At 37.2% G+C, this 26,647-nt stretch overlaps 1 protein-coding gene across 7 annotated transcripts in view; it reads left to right on the top strand.

Moving 5' to 3' along the window:
- Nucleotides 1–26,647, top strand: part of adcy7 (adenylate cyclase 7) — a 51,862-nt gene that overhangs the window by 23,795 nt on the left and 1,420 nt on the right. For 3 of the 7 annotated variants that reach the window (XM_051898528.1, XM_051898527.1, XM_051898529.1), the window contains exons 2-26: nucleotides 1,940–2,457; nucleotides 5,417–5,614; nucleotides 5,783–5,962; nucleotides 6,134–6,283; nucleotides 8,609–8,766; nucleotides 9,534–9,645; nucleotides 10,243–10,370; nucleotides 10,519–10,677; nucleotides 10,803–10,935; nucleotides 11,039–11,227; nucleotides 13,446–13,486; nucleotides 13,688–13,747; nucleotides 14,632–14,712; nucleotides 14,821–14,890; nucleotides 15,061–15,158; nucleotides 15,291–15,375; nucleotides 15,934–16,071; nucleotides 16,710–16,784; nucleotides 17,008–17,195; nucleotides 17,594–17,705; nucleotides 17,807–18,010; nucleotides 19,825–19,971; nucleotides 21,349–21,453; nucleotides 24,220–24,334; nucleotides 26,455–26,579. In XM_051898528.1, coding sequence (XP_051754488.1) covers nucleotides 2,293–2,457; nucleotides 5,417–5,614; nucleotides 5,783–5,962; nucleotides 6,134–6,283; nucleotides 8,609–8,766; nucleotides 9,534–9,645; nucleotides 10,243–10,370; nucleotides 10,519–10,677; nucleotides 10,803–10,935; nucleotides 11,039–11,227; nucleotides 13,446–13,486; nucleotides 13,688–13,747; nucleotides 14,632–14,712; nucleotides 14,821–14,890; nucleotides 15,061–15,158; nucleotides 15,291–15,375; nucleotides 15,934–16,071; nucleotides 16,710–16,784; nucleotides 17,008–17,195; nucleotides 17,594–17,705; nucleotides 17,807–18,010; nucleotides 19,825–19,971; nucleotides 21,349–21,453; nucleotides 24,220–24,334; nucleotides 26,455–26,579 — 3,216 coding nt within the window. In that variant the 5' untranslated portion in view covers nucleotides 1,940–2,292. The remainder of the gene's footprint in view (nucleotides 1–1,939; nucleotides 2,458–5,416; nucleotides 5,615–5,782; nucleotides 5,963–6,133; nucleotides 6,284–8,608; nucleotides 8,767–9,533; nucleotides 9,646–10,242; nucleotides 10,371–10,518; nucleotides 10,678–10,802; nucleotides 10,936–11,038; nucleotides 11,228–13,445; nucleotides 13,487–13,687; nucleotides 13,748–14,631; nucleotides 14,713–14,820; nucleotides 14,891–15,060; nucleotides 15,159–15,290; nucleotides 15,376–15,933; nucleotides 16,072–16,709; nucleotides 16,785–17,007; nucleotides 17,196–17,593; nucleotides 17,706–17,806; nucleotides 18,011–19,824; nucleotides 19,972–21,348; nucleotides 21,454–24,219; nucleotides 24,335–26,454; nucleotides 26,580–26,647) is intronic. The other 4 variants (XM_051898530.1, XM_051898532.1, XM_051898531.1 and 1 more) reach the window with 4 other exon arrangements.

Raw genomic sequence — 26,647 nt, 5'->3', positions numbered from 1 at the left:
TCTACACCTACAGTTACAAGTGTGAAATGCTCCTTTACCCAGGTTTAAAATTGGAGTTTAGAACGACGATAACCCGGGGTTAAGCGCAGTGTGAAAAGCCCTCTAGTGTATGTACTGTAGATTTTTACACTACACTAGTCTCTTATGCTAACCAAGGCTATGCTAATCTAAATTGCAGTATAATATATTGTGAAACATTAATGCAAATGAAAAGAAATGTTTTATATATATATTTAAAAATGTAATTATTTATGTGAAGGCAAAGCTGAATTTTCAGCATCATTACTCCAGTCTTTAGTGTCACATGATCATTCAGAAATTATTATAATATGTTGATTTTCTGCTCAAGAAACATTTCTAATCAAATGGGCTTCATAGTAAGACCATCAACAACTGCCTGCACCATGGACATAATCTGTGTTCAGTGTTCACTCAGGTTTTTGTCTGTAAAGCTCCGCTCCTCTCAGTCTGCAGGTTTTGCCAAAGGATGCCATGGACAGCAGCCATCAGCATTAGGCTCAGTAATGAAGAGAGCACTGAATCCATACAAATGTTGAACTCTACCCAAAAGCCTTTTTACAGGCACAGAGAGCCGCCAGTGTGGGAATGACTGAACAGAGCAGTGTTTATAGAGATCTAAGGAGAGTTGACCTGAAAATGTGCTCTCTAAACTTGATGCATGATTCCACAGCTTTTGAAACAAACCCAAGTTAGTTTCTAAATGAAAAGCTCCTTAAAGGGATAGTTCACCCAGGAATTAAATTTTTGTCATCACTTACTTGCCTTCAAGTTGTTCCAAACCTGTATGAGTTTCTTTCTTCTGTTGAACACAAAAGAAGATATTTTGAAGAATGTTTGGTAATCAAACAGTTGATTATAACCATAGTGGGAAATAGTGGGGGAAAAAAATACTTTGGAAGTCAATGACTACCGTCAACTGTCTGGTTACCAACATTCTTCAAAATATCTTCTTTTATTTTCAACAGAAGAAAGAAACTCATACAGGTTAGGAACAATTTGAGGGTAAGTTTCATTTCTGTTTTCATATCCCTTCAAAGGGTTAGTTCACCCAAAAAATCTTTAGTCATTAATTACTCACCCTCATGTCGTTCCAAACCAAGACTTTTGTTCATCTCTGGAACACAAATGAAGATCATTTTATTGAAATCTGAGCTATTTCAGTACTCCATAGACAGCTACGCAACTACCACTTTGATGCTTCAAAAAGTTCATAAAGAAATCATAAAACTAATCCATATGAATTGAGTGGTTTAGTCCAAATTTTCTGAAGAGACACGATCTCTTTATATGATGAACAGACTGAATTTAGGCTTATATTCACATATAAACATTGGTCAATGAACATAAACAGAAGCTCAGCTGAACCTACTTGACGAGTGAGAACGCACAAGAACTTGGGAAGCTGAAACCTGCTGCGTAACACTCGAGAATTAACCTCAAGAATGCTTGAGCTTCTGTTTACCACAACTGATGTGTGAGTTGATCAATGTTTATATGTGAATAAAAACCTAAATTAAATCTGTTCATCATATAAAGCGATCGTGTCTCTTCAGAAAATTTGGAATAAACCACTCAATTCATCTGGATTAGTTTTACAATCTCTTTATGAACTTTTTGAAGCGTCAAAGTGTCAGTTGCGTAGCTGTCAATGGAGAGTAAAGAAATCACTCAGATTTCATCAAGATCTTCATTTGTGTTTAGAAGATGAAGGTCTTGAGGGTTTGGAATGACATGAAGGTAAGTAATTAATGACAGAAATATCATTTTTGGGTGAACTAACCCTTTATTTTCAATGTTTCTCAATGTGGGTCAGAATGACTACACCTACACTAGTAGGTGTCGTATTAGTGTAGTGTAGTGATTATAATCATTGTAGCACATCTAATAAATAACTCTCTCTCTATTTTCTGTGTGACAGGAATTTTTGGACTGTTGAAGAATCCGTCATTGCATTTCATCACCTTTCATTCAACTTGCACACACAGTGGAACCCTGAAGCTCTCTCCAACAGGACTAGGAGGAGGAACCAGAGTGACGGGAAAAGTACAAAAATAAGAAGGATCATAAAGGACATGTACAGAATGGTGCTGTGGAGGGTAGAGCTGAAGTGTTCTGCACTGGAATGACCTCCCACACACTCTCACATGGTTTCTATGGGAATTTCAACATAGCCGCACTCTGCTGGATGGAAGGAGGTGTATTTATGTGGCATCTGATCACTCTGCTTTGGTAGGCCAGTATTATTTAGCCGCCTCACTGCCTTTGGTCAGAATGCCAGCAAAAGGGAAGTACTTGCTGAACGAGCAGAAGTTAAAACAGGAAGCACTGTACAGGAAATTTTCTGGCATTAGCCAATACCAGCTGTTCGTTCTGCTGCTGGGACTGAGCATGCTCACCTGTGCCACACTGCTAGTGCTCTTCTTCAGCCTGAAACTGGTGAGATGTCACATTCATGCAAATGCACTCACACAATATACACGCTTACATACTCTAAAGCAGGGGAAGCCAGCCCTGCTCCTGGAGGGCTACCTTCCTGCAGACTTCAGTTCCAACACACTTACCTGTTATACCATGAACACCCTGCTTCAGGTGTGTTTGATTAGGGTTAGAGCTAAACTCTGCAGGATGGTAGCCCTCGAGGAGCAGGGTTGGAGACCCCTGCTCTAAAAGTCAAATGCCCATTCGCTTAAAATTAGGAAAGACACAGCAAAGTCAGCATTGCTCTTCTTTCTGGATCAGGTTTGTCCTTGTTGTTCAGATGATGTCTGATGATTGAAGCAGCCTCTCTTACATAATCCTGCAGCGACTGAGGTGCTGATCCTCTGTAGTTGCGTAATCTGAGGCCTGATGATCACAATGCTGGCAAACTGGCATTATCCGTGACAGGAAATTGAGTGTTTTAATTGTAATAATTGGTAGTTTATGCCAAGTCCATCGGAATTGCTTTTTCTTGGGGAATATGTGGCACATTGTATGATAGTCTCTCTCTCTCTGCTTCTTTTGGCACATTATCACATAAACTTGCACATAAACCTTCTCTGGGGTAAGCTGGATGTGAAGAGGGGCCGTGAACGCTCCTTCCGCACCTCTGTTGTTCATCTCTTTAGCAGATAAGCACTATACCATCTGTGCAAACTACTGTAACCTCCTCTCTCTACACCAACCGGCCGTGGGAGGAACAGAATTACAACCAGTGTTGCTCTCTGTGTGTGGGCGTGTGTGTGTGTATTTTGTTTTACTATTTATTTGAACCTTCACAAAGCCCATAGGATGATGGGGGTATGTGTAGGTGTAAGTTTCTGTATGCTTGTGGACTGAGGTATGTATTTTGTGCTCTGTTTGAAAGTTAAGTATCTCATTGGTAATTCAGAGTGGTTGATTTAAATGGGTGAACATGAGTGGAGGACTCACTGCGGTGAGTGTGTATATTGGTGGGTGGGTGAGTGGCTGGGTCAACCTACCACTGTGATTTGCCCACACAGGTAATGACTTTTAGTCTGATAGTGTCATTTAATCATTTTAATAATCCAACTCTATATATGTAATCTATGTGTTTAGAGATTTGGAGATTATACTACTGTTCAAAGTTTGGAGTTGTTAAGATTTAAAAATGAAAAAAATTGCTCACAAAGGCTGCACTCATTTAATCAAAAATACAGTAAAAACTTTAGTAAAAAATTATAGAAAAACAGTAAAAAAAAAAAAAAAAATACTGTCATCAAATGGCACTCCAGTTTGTATATGGGTCACTGACGTGACAGGTCATTTTTTTGTCCAAAGGCCTTAATAATAATAAAAAACAAAGATATGACATCCAAAGTATGTAAGGTAGTACAACTAGATCACCTTTTATTGAATCCAAAAGCTTTTAATTATATTTTGCTACATGTTAAGGTACCTTGAAGTTTTTGAAGTGTCAAAAGGTCATTTGGTTTAACCGTCCAAAGGCCAATACAGCCATTTCATTTGTGATTAAAATATCTTAAAATGTAATAAATGTATATATTTTTTATATTTATTGTGGCATGACATCATATATTAACATAGTGCAAAATGGTATTAAAATTATGTGTAGAAGTCGTTGCTTTGTTATGAGAAAAAATGTCCTGAAAAAATCAATTTCATTGATGTCATTCGGAATAACCAATATAAAGGGACCATTTTGGATCAAGTCATGCGGCCAATATCATGTGACAGGATGTGACATCATTCAGACACCTGCAAAGGACCACATGGTCATGAAGCAAAGTAATTAACTCTCTTTTAACTATTTAAAAAAAATTCATGTTTTCACTTGCTCATACGCATGTCCTGAAACATAAGGTATAATATAATATTATATAATATTTTAAAAACTTGAATTAAATATAAAATGTTTGATTGTCCTTTTGCTAGCTAGCTAGATATCAGTCTGTTAGTATTGTTTGAAAATATCGTCATTCGGTATAACCAAAAGTGACATTCGGTAAAACCGAAATTTAGGTTAAACCGAATGACTTTTTTGTTGACAAATTTTGTCCATATTGTAAAAAATGACAAAAGCAGTGTTAATTGATTATAAAAATCACATAATCTCATTATTAACACTTAATAAAACTTTAAAATTAAAATCTCCAATGTTTTTTTACACTTTTAAAAACCTTATCCGTCAATGACCCATATATATATATATATATATATATATATATATATTAGAGTAGAGAGTTCAGAAGAACATCATTTATATAAAATAGATTTATTTGTAACTATTAAAAAGTCTTTTCTTTAACTTCTAATTTTCTGCTGAACAAAAAATAGTTCCAGACTGAGCCACAGCAGAATGAATTGAATGAATCAGTGTTTTAGAATGAATCTGCTTAGTGAATGATTAAATGACGGTCATAAGTCATTTGTTTTATTCCTGAATAAATCGATGTGTTTGAATGAATTGGTTGATTGCAGGATTTAAATGACTCACTTGCTGCTCACTACTGTTATAATGATGTAACCTGCCGAAAGAGTCACTAAAACATCCACAGCCTTCTGGAATGTGCAAACATCAAATTAGAGGACTGGAGCTAACTTTTTTTTCCCTTTGTCATAATTGTGTTGCAGCTATTAATGCTCACTCAGATGGTGTCTGGTTTTAAACTAGAGTTAGCTCTGTGACAGATGGAATCAAGTGATCTCTGGAGCTTTTTAAGGATTTTTGGCTCCTGCATATTTATGTTTGCATTTTTCTGCCAAATTTCTTTTAAACAGATTTCTTTATTTCTTTGGAAACTTATGCACTCCAGCACATACACCCACTCCCCCACACACACACTGCTTTTTCCTAAACCTTTGAATAAGCTGTCTTGTGTGATATGTGTGTTTGCCTTTAACACCTTGCTCTCCATGTGTGTATGTGTTTCAGGATGCACAGAACCATGGTGTATTTGTGGGAGTTGTGGGAGGAGCATTGTGTTTGTTCCTGGTTGTGTTTATATTAGTGTGTACAGAGACCCTCTCTCAGAGATGGAGAACTTTGCTTGGCCTCTCCGTGTGGGCCACACACCTCACAATGGGCTTCGCCTTTATTTTCGGCATTAGACAAATACAACCATGGGACCAGGTAACACACTAGCTTTAATATTTTACAGAGACTTGCTACTTTTCTCAGCAGGAATTTTCTTATGTTTTCACTGTCATGCATTAAATCATATGGCCAGTAATCTGTAATTTAATACTGGTCAGTTTTAAATAAATGTTGATGTTGCACTCTTCATCTTGTTCTCTCCAGGTGCCCTTCTTCCTCTTCATCATCATTACAGTCTACACCATGCTGCCATTCCAGATGAGCTATGCTGTAACCCTGAGTATCATCTCCTCTCTGTCTCACATCATTGTTCTTTCGGTGCACCTCACAGTGTCCAAATACCAATCCAGTGTCCAAATTTCACCCCACCACATCACCAATCAGGTAAAATGAAATCCACATTAGGGTTGGTAGACAGGAAAGCAGGTTTTCAGCTTCAGCAAGTCTGTATGTAAAGAAGCTGAAAAGGATGTAACACCTCAATGTTATAATGTTCAGTCTCTCTCTCTCTTTCTCTCTCTCTCTCTCTCTCTCTCTCTCTCTCTCTCTCTCTAGTTGCTGTCAAATGCTGTGGTGTTTCTTTGTGGAACTATAGTTGGGGCTTTTCATAAGGTTCAGATGGAGAAAGCTCTCAGGCAGACATTTCAGGATACTCTTCGCTGCCTCGGCATTCGCATGAAACTGGAGATTGAGAAGAGACAGCAGGTGCTTATGACTTCACTTCAACACATCACAGACACAGCCAAAGCAAACATATATATAAACAAATACAAATTATGTTGTGTGTAAATATACATGTTCAAATACACATCACCCATGATATCTTACAATTTATGTGTCATTTTCTATTGTCTGGTATGTAAATCTGTTTTAGAGAAACTATATAAAGTATACTCCATTTGATAGTGTGCATGAACACAGGCGGTCAGCACATGCTTGCTTGAAAGTTTCATCTTTGTCCAGTATTACACTATTTCTCTCCAGAAGTTTTGAGCGATAAAAATGTCTTTGTACTTCTTTAAAATAGGGTTGCAGGTATCTCTTATTAACCCCCTCAGACAAGCGCTCATCAAAGTGGGCGTCTGTTGTTATTGCCTTGTCCAGTAGTTGTTTGTTTGTTGTTCCATCTCTTCTGTTTATCTGTGAAACAACGGCCCAGCCAGTGTTGCCACATTGCGGACCAACTAATAAGTGAAAAAAAAAAAAAAAAAAAAAATCAAGGTGCTTGTGTGTGCTGATTAGAAAATTCTGGCTGCATATGTATGTATGTACTATGCTGATGATGAAATTTACATTGCACACTGTACGAATGCCCTTTCGGCTTAAAGGGTTAGTTCACCCAAATATGAAAATTCTGTCATTAATTACTCACCCTCATGTCGTTCCACACGCGTAAGACCTTCGTTCATCTTCGGAACGCAAATGAAGATATTTGAGAAAGCCCAGAAAGCTACTAAAGGCATATTTAAAACAGTTCATGTGAGTACAGTGGTTCAACCTTAATGTTATGGAATGACGAGAATATTTTTTGTGCGCCAAAATAACGACTTTATTCAACAATATCTAGTGATGGACGATCTCAAAACACTGCTTCATGAAGCTTAAAAGCTTTACGAATCTTTTGTTTCGAATCAGTGGTTCGGAGCACTGCCAAAGTCACTTGTTTGAGATTGTTTGATACACGCTCCGAACCACTGATTTGAAACAAAAGATTTGTAAAGCTTTGAAGCTTCATGAAGCAGTGTTTTGAAATCACCCATCACTAGATATTGTTGAATAAAGTCGTTATTTTGTTTTTTTGGCGCACAAAACGTATTCTTGTCACTTTATATTAAGGTTGAACCACTGTAGTCACATGAACTGTTTTAAATATGTCTTTAGTAGATTTCTGGGCATTGAAAATGTAAATTAACTCGCTGTCAATGCAGTCCTTACTGATCCATCGGATTTCATCAAAAATATCTTAATTTGTTTTCCGAAGATGAACAAAGGTCTTACGGGTGTGGGACGACATGAGAGTGAGTAATTAATGGCAGAAATTTAATTTTTGGGTGAACTAACCCAAAGTCCATCTAACTTAGCACAGTCCTTCAGTCTGTTCTGACATGAGTTGTCATATATTTTCTAATGGATTGGACTGACAGTTTGGCCTTAGGTGACAAACCCCCCCAGAACACCCTAGCAAATACCCATCTTCGGTCCTAGCAACCACTCAGAACCTTGGCCACTGCTTAGCAACACTATAGCAACCACAACTTTCAATCTACAAATCTCTCTTCAAACTGCCCAAGTATTTTAACTATGCAAGACTGAGATCCTTCAAACGAATTTCTCTTCAGTCTGCCCAGGTATTCAGTCGACATAAGGCTTAAATAACCTTCACTGTATTTATGTATTTTTTAAAAAAACTTTGAATATAAGCTTTGGGAATTTTCTCTTGCAAACCTTTTTAATTATTTCAATTTATTTAATTCTTCATTCATCTTCACATTTGACAGCTGAGGATTATTATTATACATTGAAAATTTAATCAAGGAGGCATAAGTTTATCATGTAATAAGTTTATCCTGTTCCTAATTAAACTTCTTGTGTCCTTTTACAATCAAAGGAATTGTTGTTTCTCAGTTTATTATGACTGTTGTTAAGGAAGTGACATCACATAAAGAGAACACTGAAAAGCAGGGTAGAATTAATGGCAGGCTGTTAACCTCCCTGGCAATATATGTTCATTATAGTAAAGCTCAGAAACAATGGTGAACCCTAAAGACAACATTCACACATACTGTACACACAGAGCAAAAGTGTCCTTACAAGACAGTGAAGACAATGCTTTCTTCATCTGAATGATACCATATAATCTGTTAGTTTCGTTAGTTTAGTTTGAGATTAGAGAATGAAATTAATATTACTGTAATTATGGATTCATATGTTCAATTTGCAAAATAGACTTTAATATTAAACTCAATGTAGTATATATTATGGGTGTTATCTTCAAATGTATGTGTGTGTGTGTGTGTGTTTGTGCTGTAGGAAAACCTTTTACTGTCAGTCCTTCCTGTGTACATCTCCATGAAGATGAAGTTGGCCATAATGGAGCGCTGCAAGTGTAAAGATAAAGAGGAACAGCAGCGTATGGTCCAGGACAACAACTTCCACAGTCTCTACGTGAAGAGACACGAGAATGTCAGGTAACACACACATCATGTGCACATGCACATTTACTCATCAATGCTTTCTTACAATTCTAGAGGCATTTGTGCATTGTTCTGTTTTCCATTCTCTAATTTTGCCATTCCTCATTAATCAAGTCCTGATAGTGAATGAATGGTCTGTCTGTTAGTCCTAACTCTCAGAGTGCTCATCATGAGGCCACTCATTTAATTTGTTTTATTTCCCATCAACCCCAAGAGTAGAGAGGGGGGTGGGATGGATCTATTAATATGTTTTTGTCCATGCTCACAATGCATGGTTCTCAGGCAGCCGTTTATATTTAGATAGACGGCTTACAGCTGCTCAGATAAAACACAGATTCACTCACCTGTGTGTGTAAGCAAACAATAGCGAGCTGTTCACCTGCCGAGATTTATAGGGTCTGCTCTCATTTTGAACTTGTTCATTAGGTGTGTGATGACATGGATTGTATGTGTGTGTGTGTTTGGTCTTGTAGTCAGCATTGAGAACAGCTGGGTCTTAAAGGGTTAATTTCCATGAGCCATGCTTATGAAGTTTTTATTCTTTCCTCCGAGCTAACACTGAGCTGCTGCTGCTGTTCTCCTCGTTAAAAAGGACTCAGCACAAGTCATATCAACTCCTAAATGTCTTCTCTTTACTATTTAACATGACCTGAGATTCAAACTAGCAAGCACATTTTTTTCTCCCTCTGTTTTAGTTCCAAAATTAACTACTAAAACACATAACATTTGTATCTTTTTGTCTTCCCCTTGCTTTCTGCTAGCGTCCTGTATGCTGACATCGTGGGTTTCACGCGTCTGGCCAGTGACTGTTCTCCTAAAGAGCTTGTGATCATGCTGAATGAACTTTTTGGGAAATTTGACCAGATTGCAAAAGTAAGTATGATTATATATGATTGAATGTGTATAGCATAATATAATATAAGTAAGCTCACCAATGCTGCATTTATTTGATCAAAAATACAGTAAAACTGTAATACTGTGAAATATTATTACAATTTAAAATAACTGCTTTCTATTTAACATATTTTGAAATTTAATTAATTCCTGTGATGGCAAAGCTGAATTTTCAGCATTAATCAGTGTCACATGATCCTTCAGAAATCATTCTAATATGCTGATTTGCTACTCAAGAAACATTTCTTATCATTATCAATGTTGAAAACAGTTAAAAGTCTTTTGTAACATTATAAATGTTTTTACTGTAACGTTTGATCAACATAATGCATCCTTGCTAAATAAAAGTATTAATTTCTTTCAAAAAAATTGAATTGACCTCAGATTTTTAGAATGGTACTGTGTATAATTGAATATATATATAGCATAATATAATTTAATTTAATATAATTCTGATTATCAATGAGTTTGGTTCCTGAACAAACATTTAATTGATGAATTGGTAAATTAGATGCTTGTGCTCGGAATTGTACATATTAGATGTCCTTGTTTGTGCTTGTATTTGTTCCCCTTTAGGAGAATGAGTGCATGCGAATAAAAATTCTTGGTGACTGTTATTACTGTGTGTCTGGCCTCCCCGTTTCCCTGCCAAATCATGCCAAAAACTGTGTTAAAATGGGCCTTGACATGTGCGAAGCCATCAAGTAAGTCTTTATATGTTTATACGACATGTAAAATATACATTCACATCATTAGGACAGCATTTCTCCTTAAAGTGTTTTTTTTTTTCTAGCACTGGCCAAGATATGTGGCAGATGAAAGGCTGATTATTTTTCTAATCATCACTTACAGGCAGGTGCGTGAGGCAACAGGTGTAGATATTAACATGCGAGTAGGTGTGCACTCCGGAAACGTCCTCTGTGGTGTGATTGGCTTACGGAAGTGGCAGTTTGATGTGTGGTCACATGATGTCACCTTAGCCAATCATATGGAGTCAGGTGGATTACCAGGGTATGAACAATGAAATCACTTATCAAATGATAATTGTTTAAGTTGCACACAGAATATTGTCCGTATCACAATGTCATACATTAGGCCTTCTTCATAAGATGCTACTTTTACTTTTTCTCCATCAGACGAGTTCACATCACAGAGGCAACTTTGAAGCACTTGAACAAAGCGTATGAGGTGGAGGAGGGGAACGGTCACCTGAGAGACCCCTACCTTAAAGAGCTCAACATCAAGACTTATTTGGTCATAGACCCACGGGTAGAAACTTTAACTCAAACATTAGCAGTGTGTGTCTGCCATTTATACGTCACTGTATATGAATCTTAATATGTTGGTGTGCTGTTTATATTTGTGTTTTTAGTCAAAAGATCCATCACTGATGGCCCCCACTGTCACTAAGCCTCGTGTGAATGACGGTTTGAAGATGCGAGCATCTGTGCGAATGACACGCTTCCTGGAGTCATGGGGGGCCGTCAAACCGTTTGCCCATCTACAGAGCCGAGAGGAATTCTGCACAGATGCTATGGTCAATGGAAAGGGTCGCTGCAAGGTCAGAGATACACACGTTAAAGGAGTAGATCGCTCAAAAATGAAAATTGACCTCACAGCAGATGACTGACAGCCCAAATAGCCAATCAAATTGTGGCACTGATAAGCCTTGTTATCCGCCAGTTTGCCTGTCAAACTTGCTAAGCTTTCTGTGACATACAAACCCTTTTTGGCAAATTCACAACATTATTGTGTTGTTACTATACATGTAATTCAAAAAATAGGTATCTACAGAAGCTAGTGAATAGATTTTTGTTTGTTCTCGAAACAAGACATAAATCGCTAAAAATACAAGTGTTGGATCAGACTCTGCGATAGATTGCAAAAATAACTAAATTTTGAATGATCATCCAACAGCAAGGAAAGTAAAAATTAGTTGAATAGAGTATGGTGGATCTTTTTAGAAAAGGGAATAACTGATTTATCTGAAATGGAGCTTGTCTGTATATGACATTGACACATTCATTCATTTTACACTTCCATAATTTGTTTTCTGCATTAAATATAAAGACTACATATATACTACAGAAAGCATCTGTTGCACATTATTCTTGTGTGTTAATGTCAATATTTCTACAAAGTTCTGTCATGAAACTCTAGATGGCGCAGACTGATAGGTCCTTAACTCAATCTGCTACCAATCACATCGTCATCTCATAGCGCAGCCTGATTGGTTGCTGTTGCATCAGCAGCCAATGGGCTGTTGCTCAACATTCAAATAAATGGCAGTATTTGCTGTAGCAGTCTGCAGTGCGCTTTCAGAAACCCTTCACCTTCCCCAGCTCCACCTGTATAGATCTGCTACCAGGGGTTTTTCATGTATGCCAGCATTTCTCAAAGTGTGGGGCGCGCCCTACTGGTGGGGAATAGAGACAGACGGGAGGAAATTTGGTCATTTTAGTGCTCATCTTTTTTTGTGCCCATCTCTATTAACCTTTTGAGCGGTACGGTCCCACATATGGCATTTTTATTTCTGTGCCGCTGAGAGTATGGTCCCACATATGGGATTTAGAACGTTCGACGACGTCACATAACTGCCAGATTCAAACTGTGCTTTCGCGATTTGGCTGGCGCAGAGCCAGAGAACGGACGCTCAGCGGCGCTTGTCATTTATCACAACTATGCACTGTTTTCAACAACATAATGTTTATTTTAGGTTTCAGACATTTAAAAATCCATAAATACTAGTAAAACAATACATTTAGTGCTTGTAAAATAAACACTGATGTCTATGAAAGCAGCAATAACAATGAATTCAAATATAATTTGCCGACTTGTTTTATTCATATCAGATACACATAGTGTAAGTAACTTTAAAGTTTACTCTATTTTTCTCCCACATCACTGGCCACTTACTTACATGTATTCGGGAGAAACTGATGAATTCATGTGCTGTAAATCTGACTGACAGGACTCTCTGAGCAGCTGCGTAAATAAACATGGTGGCGCCCATTTCGTGTTATAGATCAAGATCATTTAAATAGGTTTTTAAACAACAAAACACACTCACTTACACATATTTGGGAATCGGAATATCAGATAGTTGATGGCATGGTAAGCAAGTTTGTGAATATTTTTAGAAAAAGGAGAAAGTAAATAAAAGCCCTACATCTGTCATACTGTGTTATTATAGCTGCAGTTTGTGACGTGACAAGCATGAAGCGTCGCCATGGAAACAGTAAGGGGAAACAAAAAAACTCAGCTAGAATATTTTAATTTAAACTCACGCATGAAAGAGTTAATTCCTAATTATTTTTATTTACTTTTGAACAAAGTCTTTTCATACAAAGTGATAATATAATTGCACTTTATTTTCTCTATTTGAAAGTTTTTAATGCTGTTATTTGAAGTTATGTTTTTAAAATGTAATGTTAATAAAATATATTTTAATGAATTTTAACAGTTAAACTAAAAGCCTAGTAAGTTTATTACCATTTTGTTGGGGCGACTGGGGACAGGTGGGGCTTGGAACACTACCCTACCTCCAAAGTGGGGAATGGCAGAAAAAGTTTGAGAAACACTGATGTATGCTATATTGTACAGCAGTATAATTTTGTTTAACAGACATAAATGGAGTACTTATCCTTCAGAAGCGGTGGCCGTAGTTAAGTTATCGGTGTTGTGAGGTCAATTCCTTCATTATTCACATACACAGAGGTGCAAGGGTGCAAAGGTTCACAGTCTGTGTAAAAGATGCTCACTTTTGTCTCTTTCTTTAGGACATCCCTCTTAGATCAGTACCGAGCAAAATTACAGAGAGGTCAGTGGTGTTTGTGTCATCTATTGGTCTGTCTTGTGTGTATCTCAGTTAAAAAAAAACAAAAACAAGGTCTATGGCATGAGGTTTATTTAAAATCAGCTTTTTATAAATCTCCCCTTTAGTTTGTCCTGAGTCTGGTTTTGTCTTGTTGACTGAAGCAGCGATGTTGAAGTTGTCTTTCTCACTGTTGCTCTCTGACAGCTTTGATGAGTCTCTTGAGGAGCCCTTCTCTTTACCTGCCCCTCCCTTGAGCACATATAAGTGAGTGGAGCTATACTGGCTCAGACAACTCTATGGGGCCCATAGTTTCAACACTAACAATGCAAACGCTCAGTTAGCCGCTGCTAACTGGACATATGGTTAGCATGACCATAGCTGCACTCCATCAGTACGTCTGCGGTGTGTTTCCAGCCTACAGAGCACTTTTGGCTTAGACAAACTTGTGTTTCTGCTTGCAAAGAGAGAGAAAGGAAACAGCATTTTCCTTTCTGAGCCGTGCTGAGGCACATTGCAAGGGGACTCTGTCAGGGTTTAAACTAACACGAGGCATTCTGCCTGCCACAGCCCTCACACATAAATACACACGCACATTTGTTTCCATATTTTATGGGGACTTCCCATAGATGTAAAGGTTTTTATACTGTACAAACTGTATATTCTATCCCCTTAGACTAACCCTACCCCTAAACCTACCCATCACAGAAACCATTTTCGAAACACTTAATTTAGTATGATTTATAAGCTGTTTTAAAAAAATGTCCCCACAAGGTCAAAATGTACTGGTATTACTAACCTTGTGGGGACATTTGGTCCCCATAAGGTAGGGAATACCAGGTACACACACACACACACTCAATTCTCAACAAAAGTACATTTGAATTTTCTCTTATTATCTATTTACATCCCTTAACTACACAAAGTATTAACTACAAAACTTGTGAAGTCATACAAACTTTACACATATTCACCCAAGCTTCCCTGTACTGGCTTCAGTCAAATATAACTCAATAACAGCATGACAACAGCTATAAACATCTTTCCTGTCCCAGAGTGCCCATGCACATTTAGATGTGCATTGTGTGTGTGTTACCTCATGGGTCAAAGTGTGTTTTTCTCTCTGTGATCTGTGTCTATTGTCCTTGTAGGAATAAATCACAGAAGACTAAGTTTGATGAAGAGCTTCATGACAAGATGACCACCACCATCAATGATCTGAGCTCCAGCAAGTTAGTCTTACATAAACAAGCACATTAAATCATTTTGGATGGAATTAAGTCCAGTTTGGTTAAAGTTGCACATGGAAACGAATTAAGAAAGATTTTGTGTGTGTGCAGGCAGTGGGTGAAGTCTGAAGAGATCTCCGGCCTCACGCTGTGGTTTACTAAACGAGACCTGGAAAAGCAGGTTAGTGTTTTACTGAGGGCTTCACTTAAATGTAACTTTTGGGATGCATGTATTAGACCGACAGACAAACAGTTATTTATTTACACTGTGAGATTTTTGTTGTTTCATATACCATGTGTTGTCTGCATGTTATAAACGAATATTAAAGTGCATGTGTGTTGTTCTCTCAGTACAGGACTATAGAGATGCCAAGCTTTAAATATTACATTGGTTGTGCCACCTTCGTCTTTTTCTGCATCTTCATCATCCAGATGTTTGTTACCACGCAGTAAGTGGCATGAACACAAGCAAAGCCCATGTGCTGACTCAATTTAACACTTTGGTGCTGAACGTGTCTTTATGTGCTACAGTCATTTGCCCTGAGAGTGTATAACTCTCTTTCTTTGTTTCTCTCTGTCAGGCGTAAAGAGCTGTGCCTGGCGTTTGCGATTTTGGGGTGTTTTCTGCTTTTGATTCTATGCATCTGTTTTGCGGGTAATATGCAGGTTAGACCACCAATGCACACACATTCAGTTGGCCTGATGGTTTCTAGGGTATTTTTGTGTGCCTAGCACAATAAAGGTCCACCCCCTGTGGTTATATAGATGCATGCAGTGCCTCCCTTGCTGTGTACAGTGCTGTAATGTGGAGAATGTCACATGCTGTGTCCATTGTTGGCACTGACTTATATTGGAATGTGAAATAACTAAAAACAGACTGACATTTGCTAGTGTCACAAACTTAAATACAGTAGTCAACATTTGAAGTGGATCAAAACTTTTATCAAAGTTGTCCTAAAACCTTCTTTTTAGGACAACTTAATTCTTAGGACAACTTTGATGAACTTTTTTTGATCCACTTCAAATGTTGACTACTGTACATACATACTGCAACAGAGTCGGACATATGCACAGTATTCCTCCCAGTGTCCTCTCTGCCCCTTTTAAATACGCTGTTGTTTTTTCCAACACACTCTGGCTTCTGTAACCTTGAGCTTTTGCTCAGATCAAATCTAGCTTACTTTCTGTTTTAACAGTTGTTTTTATCTTCTTTTTCTTGCTCAGAGGATGTTTCCAGAGAAGTTGAAGTCATGTACGTGGCTCTCGGCTCTTTCAGAAGCAGTGGTTAAGAGACCTTTTCTGCGCCTCCCATTGGCAACTGTGGCCATTGCAGTCATAGTCATCATCGCCATGTTCAACTTGGTAATGCTTAGCCTTCTGTCACTGCAATATAAGTCACACACATTTAGTGTCTCATGCAGTGTAATGCAACAAAAAATAAACCAGACAACAGAAATTAGACTTTTTATGCATAGGTCCTCAGACAATACTGTTGGTATATGTGTTCACTGAAGCACTACAAAAGTACACTGCAAAAATGCTTTTCTTACTTTTTGTCTTGTTTCCAGTCCAAATATCTAAATATTTCTTAAATCAAGGTGCATTCACTAAATAAGTAAAATGACATAAGATATTATGTCTTGTTTTCTAAATTTTTGCTTAAAACAAGCAAAATTATCTGCCAGTGGGGTAAGAAAAATAATCCTAATTCAAACTGAAACAAGATTGTTTTTCTTATCCCATTAGCAGATAATTTAGATTGTTTTAGGCAAAAACTCACTTAATTTTATTTTTTTTATTATTATTATTTTTTTTATTTTTTTTCAGAAAACAAGACATAACTTATGTCATTTTACTTGTCTAGTAAATGCATCTTGATTTAAGAATTTTTAGATACCCTGGAAACGATAAAAATACTAAGTAAGAAAAGCATTTTTTTGCAGTGTAGTTCCATCTGTTAACATTTTTTTTTTTCTATCAAACTGTCTTTTTCTCCACAGTATTTAAAAAACCCGGAGAATTTATGTGGCCCTAATGTGACTGGTTCTGTTAAAGAAGACCTTTCGTATTTGCCTGTGAGTAGCAAGCATGTTTATTTAGATATCTAAATGGAGACATACCTTAAATTTCTGTTATTTTTATATACATCTAATTACAAATAAAACAAACTAACCCAAACCCACATCATAGATTATGTTAGATTATGGGAGTATTATAACTGCTGTCTTGTTGCCAAAAAAGAAAAAAAACTATACAAAAAAATAACTAATTTTATTTCTGTATGGTTTGCCTTTCCAGTACTCGGTATATAATTGTATATTGGCGTTGATCGCCTGTGGCGTGTTTTTGAGGGTGAGTTTGGAGCTGAAGATGGCCTTCCTCTTCATCGTCTCTGCTGTTTGCTACATCATCATCTTCTACTCCCAGGAAAACCTCTTCAGCAGCTATAGCTCCCTGCTCTACACCAACCACACCAACCACACCTGGTACACTCTCACAAATACACATGCATGTGTCTTATACTTGTACTTAGTTGATTTTCATATAATTTTGATTATAGTCTATTTAATTGTAGATGCTCATATTTCCCCTATTTTTACATTTAGTTTAGCATTGCCGTCATCTAACGCTAACTAAAAGTTATTCTATTAATATTTGAACACTGTTAAATGTAATCTTTAGAAAATCAATAATAAATATCCATTTTTTCATACTGTACATTTAAAACAATACATTTTTAATGTTATAATTTACATTTATGTAGACAAAATAGTATAGATATTTAAATATTAGCCATTGGCCATAACATGAAAATAATAATCTGTATTGGCAAGGATTTTGATATCTGTGCATCTCTGGTATAATCATTGTTTGTCTGTTGTAGTAAAGAGAGCAAACTGATACTGTCCGAAGCAGGACTTATGAAGCACCCACAACTCATGAGCTGCATCTACATCACACTCTTTCTCTTTACCATGCTGCTCATATCTGGCCAGGTACACACACACACACACACACACACATACACCACACATACAGTAATACAGTGCAGAGAAAGTCACACCCACCCACACTCTGTCCTCTCTCTTCCCCTCAGAATGAGTACTGTTGGCGTCAGGACTTCCTGTTGAAGAACAAGAACCTGGCCGATAAGGAAGAAGTCGAGCTGTGTGAAAACCTGAACCGTCTCCTTTTGGAGAATGTTCTCCCTGCGCACGTGGCCGCTCTCTTCGTGGGCGAGAACAAAAAGAATGAGGTGGGGCTGCTGTCCACTATCTCTTTACTAAACCGGAAATACAAGGTAGGAACCGGTTTCGAATGAGTGGGATGAACCTGTATATCATCTGCTTCTGTCTCCCATAAAAGACCAGACATATACCAGTGATTCCCAACCAGAGGTACCTAAGCCGGTTCCAGAGGGCACTTGGAAAGATTTTGATTTTGCTCAATACGTTAAAATAACTATTTATGAATAATGTTATGGTTTTGCACATCTTTTTATGGAAAGGAAACAAAATAATGTGTGTAAAATTAACACTTGTAAGAACCTTACGTCCGTGGCAGTACATAAGACAAAAAAGGTTGGGAAACACTGCCATATACCACACAAGATCATATCATACAATACTCCACCATACCATTCCAATATCAGACTGTATGATTACAATGTACACTATACGAAGAATACTAGGTCACCCAACACTGTATTTTATAGTAACCTCTCTACCATTTTCTACCACAGTCCATACTTTACCATATCATATTGAAGAAAGATTCAAAACTCTAGGTCAGAGAACATGTCTGAAATATTTCTCTTGACTTAAAGTTTAATGATATAATTTTATCTAATTATCTAGTAGTAAAATCGTTCGGTCATATTTTTTTTATTCCCGCCCTCCAGAAATTATTGTAGTTTGATACATTGCTTGTCCCAGTTGCAGGTTGGTAAGATTTTTCAAAGTTTTTTTGTGCTCACCAAGGCTAAATTTATTTGATCAAAAATATGGTAAAACAGTAAAATAAAAACTGTTTTCTATTGTAATGTATTTTAAAATGTAATTTATTCCTGTGATGTCAAAGCTGAATTTTCAGCATCATAACTTCAGTCTTCAGTGTCACATGATCCTTCAGAAATAATTTTAATATGTTGATTTGCTGCTCTAGGCAAAAAATCTTATCATTACAATTATACAATTCTAAAATAACAGCATTTATTTGAAAAGTATTTTCTGTCACACACACACACACACACACACACACACACACACACACACGATCCTTCAGAAATCATTGTAATATGCTGATTTATTATCAATGTTGGAAACAGTTGTGCTGCTTAATATTATTTTATAACCTGTGGTACTTTTTCAGGATTCTTTGAATAAAAAGTTTAAAAAAATATCAGCATTTATTTAAAATAGAAATCTTTTGTAACAATATACACTACCGTTAAAAAAAAAAAAAAAAAAATTAAGCAACAGAACATTTTCAACACTGATAATAACTGAGTATCAAATCAGCATATTAGAATGATTTCTGAAGGATCATGTGACACTGAAGACTGGAGTAATGATGCTGAAAATTCAGCTTTGCATCACAGAAATAAATTATATTTTTAAGTATATTAAAATAGAAAACCATAATTTTAAATTGTAATAATATTTCACAATATTATTGTTTTTTCTGTATTTATTATGAAATAAATGCAGCCTTAATGAACATAAGAGACTTCGTTCAAAAACATTAAAAATAGTAATGTTTCCAAACTTTTCACCGGTAGTGTATGTATACATATTATTGTTTTTCATTTTGTTTTCTTACTTTCTAATATGGAGATTTTTCATTTGTGAAACAATTCATCAGGTGTCTCTGTACATTTTAGTCTTGTTCCACTCCTGATTTTATTCATCCTGAGTTTATTTAGTGGACATTCTCTTCATGTTACTCAAAACGCTCATGTCATGTGTTTTATCGGTCATATCTCATGTCCTCTGTGAGTCTGTGAATATCCTTTCATAAAACATGTTGTTGTTGTTTCCGTTGTGCCATGTGAATGATTGTTACACAGAAGCATTAAACTCTTGCTGCACATGTCTTTCCAATCCTCTTCTCCAGGACCTGTACTATAAGTCATATGACTGCGTATGTGTGATGTTTGCCTCGGTGCCAGACTTCAAAGAGTTCTACACTGAGTGTGACATCAATAAAGAAGGACTGGAGTGTTTGAGGCTCCTCAATGAGATCATCGCCGACTTTGATGAGGTCAGAGTGATGTCACGTCTCATGTCTCAAAGCATATGTGTTTGTCCTGCTTTTCACTGATCTCCTTATTCCACTGTCTTTCTTCTCCTCTTGTTCCCTGAATGAGTACATGAATCATTGTATATGAATTGTGCTTCTCTGTCAACATCTGAAGAGATTTCACTTCTAAGGGCGTCACCTCAACTATGATTCGAGTAGTTTGATGAAATGAGGCAGCCATTGTGCAAATGTACACTCATATCACTTCAGCTGCTTATTTGTGTGAGCTGCTTTTGGATTGAGAATTAAAGGGTTAGTTCACCCAAAAATGAAAATTCTGTCATTAATTACTCACCCTTATGTCGCTCCAAACCTGTAAGACCTTCGTTCATCTTCTGAACACAAATTAAGATATTTTTTATGAAATCCAAGAGGTTTCTGATAACCAAGAGAAAGCAATGTAATCACCACATTCAAGGTCCAGAAAAGTAGTAAAGACATTGTTAAAATAGTCCACATGACTCCAATGGTTCAACCTTAATGTACACTGTTTACGTTGTAGACAGAGTGCAGCGCTCTCGGGTTCTACTTCAAGACAGCCGGCTCAGTATTGGCCGACGCTGTTCACGTGAGCATCACATTGCATGCGTGTGATGCTGACGCAGGAGAGCTGGCCAATAATGACTCAGTGTTCTGACATAGAACCCGGAAGCCTGCACTGTCTATAAAACATAAACAGCGTAGGAGAATGACAGGGTAGAGATGAAATTGTTGAATAAAGTCGTTATTTTTGTTTTGTTTTTGCACACAAAAAGTATTCTAGTCGTTTCACAAAATTAAGGTTAAACCACTGTAGTCATGTTGACTATTTTAACAGTGTCTTTACTACTTTCCTGGACCTTGAATGTGGTAATTACGTTGATTTCTCTTGGGGATCAGAAACCTCTCGGATTTCATCAAAAATATCTTAATTTGTGTTCCGAAGATGAACGAACGTCTTACGGGTGTGGAACGACATGAGGGTGAGTAATTAATGACAGAAATTTCATTTTTGGGTGAACAAACCCTTTAAGCATCAGTAGGAAAAGGGTCGAGAATTGTTGGTGATCACCACCACAACAAAGCCCTGGGTTGACTGACTTCATGTTTAGCCCAACAGTTCTGGCAGCAACTCGGTTCACCCAGAAGGATCTAAATACAGGCCCGATCCATGCTTGGTTTGCTTCACTTATTACTAGTGTTGAGTTTCAGTGTGTATGGCTGCTGTCCCGCTTGTTTCAGTTCTCATTATCTCATTCACTCCCTGCCATTTATCGTAAGATAACATCATGGCGGGGATTTCTACTGCTCTGAAACATTGACATCCACTCATCCCTTCCCTCCTCTCCTTACCTGCAGTTGTTATCTAAGCCCAAGTTCAGTGGTGTGGAGAAGATTAAAACCATTGGCAGCACATACATGGCTGCTGCAGGACTGAGTGGACCTCCAGAGCAGAGCAGCCAGGTACTGCACTATGTAAACATCTAGAAAAATGTAGTCAAAGCCAATATAAACCATGAATCTTATAAATGCATTCATAAAATGAATAACTGATGTCAGTGTGTTAACTTCTCAGCTGTCTTTACCTCTCATGTATCTTGTATATTCAATAAAAGAGAGAGAGAAGAAGGATGCTCTCTCATACTAATTGGAAGCACCGGTTACCAGTTTGTTTTGTGTTCATTTGTCAGCTTTTGCTGTCATACTTTTGATGTTTAGTAGCTATTATCTCACATCTTTTGCATACAGTCAGTTTAAATGTGCTGTATGTCGATATGCACCAATCAGTGATGGTTGCATTTGCATATCCTGAGGCTTTGCTTTAGGATTACTAAAAAATAATTGAATGAAAATGAATTGCAAAACCTTGAATTAAATTTAGATAACTCATTAAGCCACACGTGAAATGTAATTTGAAGTCTGTCCAGGCATCTCGGTTTTGTTGTATCCATCAATAAAGTCTAAGCTTTGGCATCGAGAGATTTCTTGCAATAAGAGAAGTTTTTTTCCACGATAGGTGTTAAACGTATTTATAAATTACAGTTAACTGATGGATTATTATGATTTATACTACGGTGGTTGTCGAATGCTCAAATCTGATTGGTTGACCAACGTTCTAAGGTGTGCAATTATTTTCAGGGAAACGCACAGCTAAAGTAGATCTAGGCAGGTCTTGATCGCATTGCAGTTCCATATCACTTTGCCAAATGATTTCAGTTATTTCAATAGGTCCTACAGCCTACATCCGCAAAAGAAACAAAATCCACAACGACACCGAACAAGCAAATAAATATAGTAAACAATAGGATCAAAACAACAAATTGTCATGTTTTTTGCCACAAAATACGCATACTCTCTCCCGCTCTCTCTCTCTTTCAAACGTACACACGTACTGTATAGTACAGACACATTCTTGCACAGAAACGCTTTGTCATCGCTGCTCTGAGGAATTAATCAGTAAAATAATTTAGCAGCTTAAAAGATACATGAAATTTCTCACCAGCGAGGTAATAACTGTATGGTTCTTGTGGTAGATAGACTTACAGTTTCGCTATTAGTAGAGACACTGCTGCCGTGAGAGATAAACACTTGCACAGACTCAGGTAGGCTAATTCTCTCTCGATCTCTCAACTGCGTTAACAACTGTATCAACAGTATTATTCTGCTATCAAGGCTCAAGCCTCCGTTACTAGTTCTGAAATGATGTTTTGAAATTAGCAACGGGGGCTTGGGATGAAATGCGTAAGAAATTAGTCCCACACACAAGAGACAAAATCCTGACAAATGTCTTGAACTACAATATCTGAACAGTGTCTTGAGGTGTGGTAACCGTAGTATAAGCGGAATAATTGATGACGGGCCGCTGAATTCTTAGAAAATAATGCACACCCGACGCTTTGCGTCGTGGCCACATTACCACCTCGGGTGTGCATTATTTTCTAAGAATTCAGCGGCCCGTCGTCAATTATTCCTTACTCATTATTCATAATTAACAAAAGGTTCATTAAGTTGCATTTCTATATAAACTTTCAACATCAGGATTGCTGTTATGACTGGTGTGTAGAAACATTCCGTTAGCAACATATTTAAACCTCAAACTTTCATTCTGGAACAAAAATCTTTAATGACAGAATTTCAAAAGCTTGATAGAAACATCTACCACAGTTTACCACAAAATGGACTGATGAAATTCTTTTTCTTCATCATAAGTCTACACCGCTCCAAATAATTACAATGGCATGTACTTGACTTAAGACAGGGATTCTCAAAGCTTTTTGGTCACGCCCCTCTTTAAATCTTTAAACCCTGCACCCTAACATTGCATTTTACTTTGAATTGCACAACAGTAATATTGAAAATAATTAAGTGAGACATTAAAAAACTGGATTTATTTTACTTTGCATAACAATAGACAAAAAAATTGTCTACAATTTGGCTGTTGCTCTTTTTAGCTACAAGATAAACCTTCTTGAATTTATCAGAAGTCTTGATTTTGTCAATTGTCTTCCATATTCACAATGATGCAGGATCATTTTAGCTATAATCAGTTAACCCTCTTGGTTTTTAGCTTGAGCAAAAGTCTTTCAAATCATTTCAGTCTGTCTTCTAAATCACGCAGGGTTGCATATTTGCACAATGCGCTTTTCTTTTGTCTTTTAAGTGTCTGGATCCATGAGTGAAATACCAATGAAAATATGCTTCTCCTTTCAAAGAGCTTACAACAGAAGCAGACACATTACACGTTGCATACACACCTTATAATCACCACTACCATTAGGGTTGGGTATTGTTTGAATTTTCGCGATTCCGTATCTATTCCCAGTTTCGATTCCAATAAGGGGAAATATATACTGAACCACTGACTAAAGCCAAATTATAATGATTTTCTTTTTTTGATTATGAATTACATAAGAGAATTGTGAAGTGAACATAGTTGAGAAGTTAACATGCTGAACTTATTTATGAATTTAAAAATACATTTGTGATTTAAGATTTCAATTCACCTTGACTATATTGTAATGGAAAATGAAAAGAGAGAAGAATGACCAGCACTTGATGAATAAGGTGATAAAAACTGGAGGCTGCACATTGTAAAACCAAATGAAAGAGAAGTTCTTTTCATCTGTGCAAGTCATTTTATTCTCTGATTCCTGGTCACCCTGCATTTATAAAGTGACCTTCAAGCTACATAATATATGTATCTCTGAGCTCTGTTGTGTGTGCTCTCAGGACCGTGAGAGGCAGAATGCACAGATAGGAAACATGGTGGAGTTTGCCATCGCTCTGATCGGCAAGCTGGACGGCATCAACAGACACTCCTTCAACACATTCAGGCTTCGTGTCGGTAAGTCTGACTACAAAACCTCAGTTCTACATCACTGTTAATTACTCAGTTATTGCTTGGAGTCTGAATTAATACTCCACCATCAGGATGAAGGGCACTTTATCTTCAGGTATTTCAATATATTTCATTTTAGACTTTGCAACTCTGACTATTGAATTAAGGGTTAAAAATGAAACCAATATATACAGGATGTAGCTGAAAATCTCATTGAAAAACAAAGGCTGCTCATAAGAGAGATCTCAGGCATCTTTAGCAGCTCAGGGATAACAGATGCACTCGGGAACTGGAATGAAACGCTTCATAAACACTCCATTTAAGAGTCTGAGAACATATCGCCAATCTGTGGCAGAGATCTGATAAAATTATAATAACAGACAAAAATCCCCTCTAAAAGACTTTATTAGAAAAAGGAAAAACATTCCAGCAGTCACTTTAGGATGAATCTCTCTGGATCTGCTTTATGTTCAAGTGCAATCATATCCATCAGCCAAAATTATATCGAGCTTCAAATACTATTTCACTGACACTAAACAACAACAGTCTAGAGCAGGGGTGTCCAAACTCGAGGGCCACTGTCCTGTCCAACTTGCCTCAACACACCTGTCTAGAAGTTTCTAGCCTATAGTAAGACCTTGATTAGCTGGTTCAGGTGTGTTTAATTAGGGTTGAACTCTTATTAGCAGGACAGTGGCCCTTCAGGAGCAGGATTGGACATCCCTGGTCTAGAGCTACACGATTAATTAAAATAAAACCAAAATGGTTTTATAGTGCGATTCTCGAATCACAAAGGCTGTGATTTAATTAAATAAATAGATGCGTTTCATGTTTTAGAGTGAAGCGCGACACTGTGTTTTTTACATGCAAGCAGCTCATTATCCAGTGTTTTCAGCATCTCGGAGTGGATTGGATCACAGTAAATGCTGCTCCACACAAGCTCATCGCTACATGTGCATGTGTTTGGGTCTCTTATAAGCAATTGTGAACACAACGTGCTAACCATCTTCGCATCTTATCCATAATTAGTATTGTAATTTAACAGTTGTACTATTATTATCACACAGCTTATATCTTATTTTTCTTAAAATCTTTTTATTTTATAGTGAAATGTTATAATAATATAACATATTATAATATAACCTATATAATATAACATATTATAATATAAATATTATATAATTATTATCTTGATGCGCGTTGTGCATCAGCACGGCTCCTCAGCGCGGACGAATCTAATGTTTGCTGTCAGTCACCGCACTGGTGTGGATACTGTACTTCAGAATCACAGATTATAGTCTTGGAGTATGACCAAAATAAGAATTTTCACTGGAGAATGTCATCTGAACAAGTAACATGTCTGCCAACTTTTGTTCTGAGGAAAAAAAAGCATTACAGGAAATCGTGCTGACAATGGTGACTAAATCTAATGATTGCTTAGCTCAGATCACGTCAAACCGCGCAAATTATTATTATTGTTATACTTTGTTCTCAAATTGTTAGTGTTAACAACATCAGCATTGTGTGACTGTGTATTTAGTGTGTATTAGCGTTACCTGTAGATTTCAATTTCTGTACAGTCTAATCATCACTAACGTTAATTTGTCATACCATACAATCCGCCATCAAAATGATAAGTTTAATTATTGCAGCTGCTGTGAGAAAAGGCTATAAGTGATCCGCCTCACATGCGATATAGCCTATCCTGACAGCAACATAGTATCGGCACAGATCCGGCCCACATCTGGTCCACGTATAATCCACCAGATGTGGGCCGGATCTGGGCCAGACTGTGTTGCTGTCTGGGTACTAGCTGGGACTCGTTCTCTATGTATACAGACGTGACGCAAAGACAAACGGCGACATGCTCGAATTTCCCGCGGAAACCCACCAGTACCACCTGAATTATAAAACATTATTACAAGCTTACCGTTGTGAATCGGGCTAAGGTAAGGAGATAGTTTTGAACACTGGCTGGTTATGTACATGCTCAGAAATTGATTTTGGATCATATATAACCAAAAAAAGTTACAGACAGCAGCTTTAAGCATAAATTCAAATGCAGATATCATGTAAATGTCATGTTTAGAGTTTTTTTTCATTGATCTGCGTGTGTGTTTGTGCAGGTATAAACCACGGCCCAGTGATTGCTGGGGTGATTGGAGCCAGGAAACCACAGTATGATATCTGGGGAAACACTGTGAATGTGGCCAGTCGTATGGAAAGCACTGGAGAGCTGGGTAAAATACAGGTAGGAATTGAATCACTCTTATAGTGCTTTACGTCTCAAGATCCGCTGCGATGATAATTCTCTTCTCA

The sequence above is a fragment of the Ctenopharyngodon idella genome, chromosome 7 (assembly GCF_019924925.1).
Source record: "Ctenopharyngodon idella isolate HZGC_01 chromosome 7, HZGC01, whole genome shotgun sequence".
NCBI classification, from domain to species: domain Eukaryota; kingdom Metazoa; phylum Chordata; class Actinopteri; order Cypriniformes; family Xenocyprididae; genus Ctenopharyngodon; species Ctenopharyngodon idella.
This window is presented reverse-complemented; position numbering and strand designations above follow the sequence as displayed.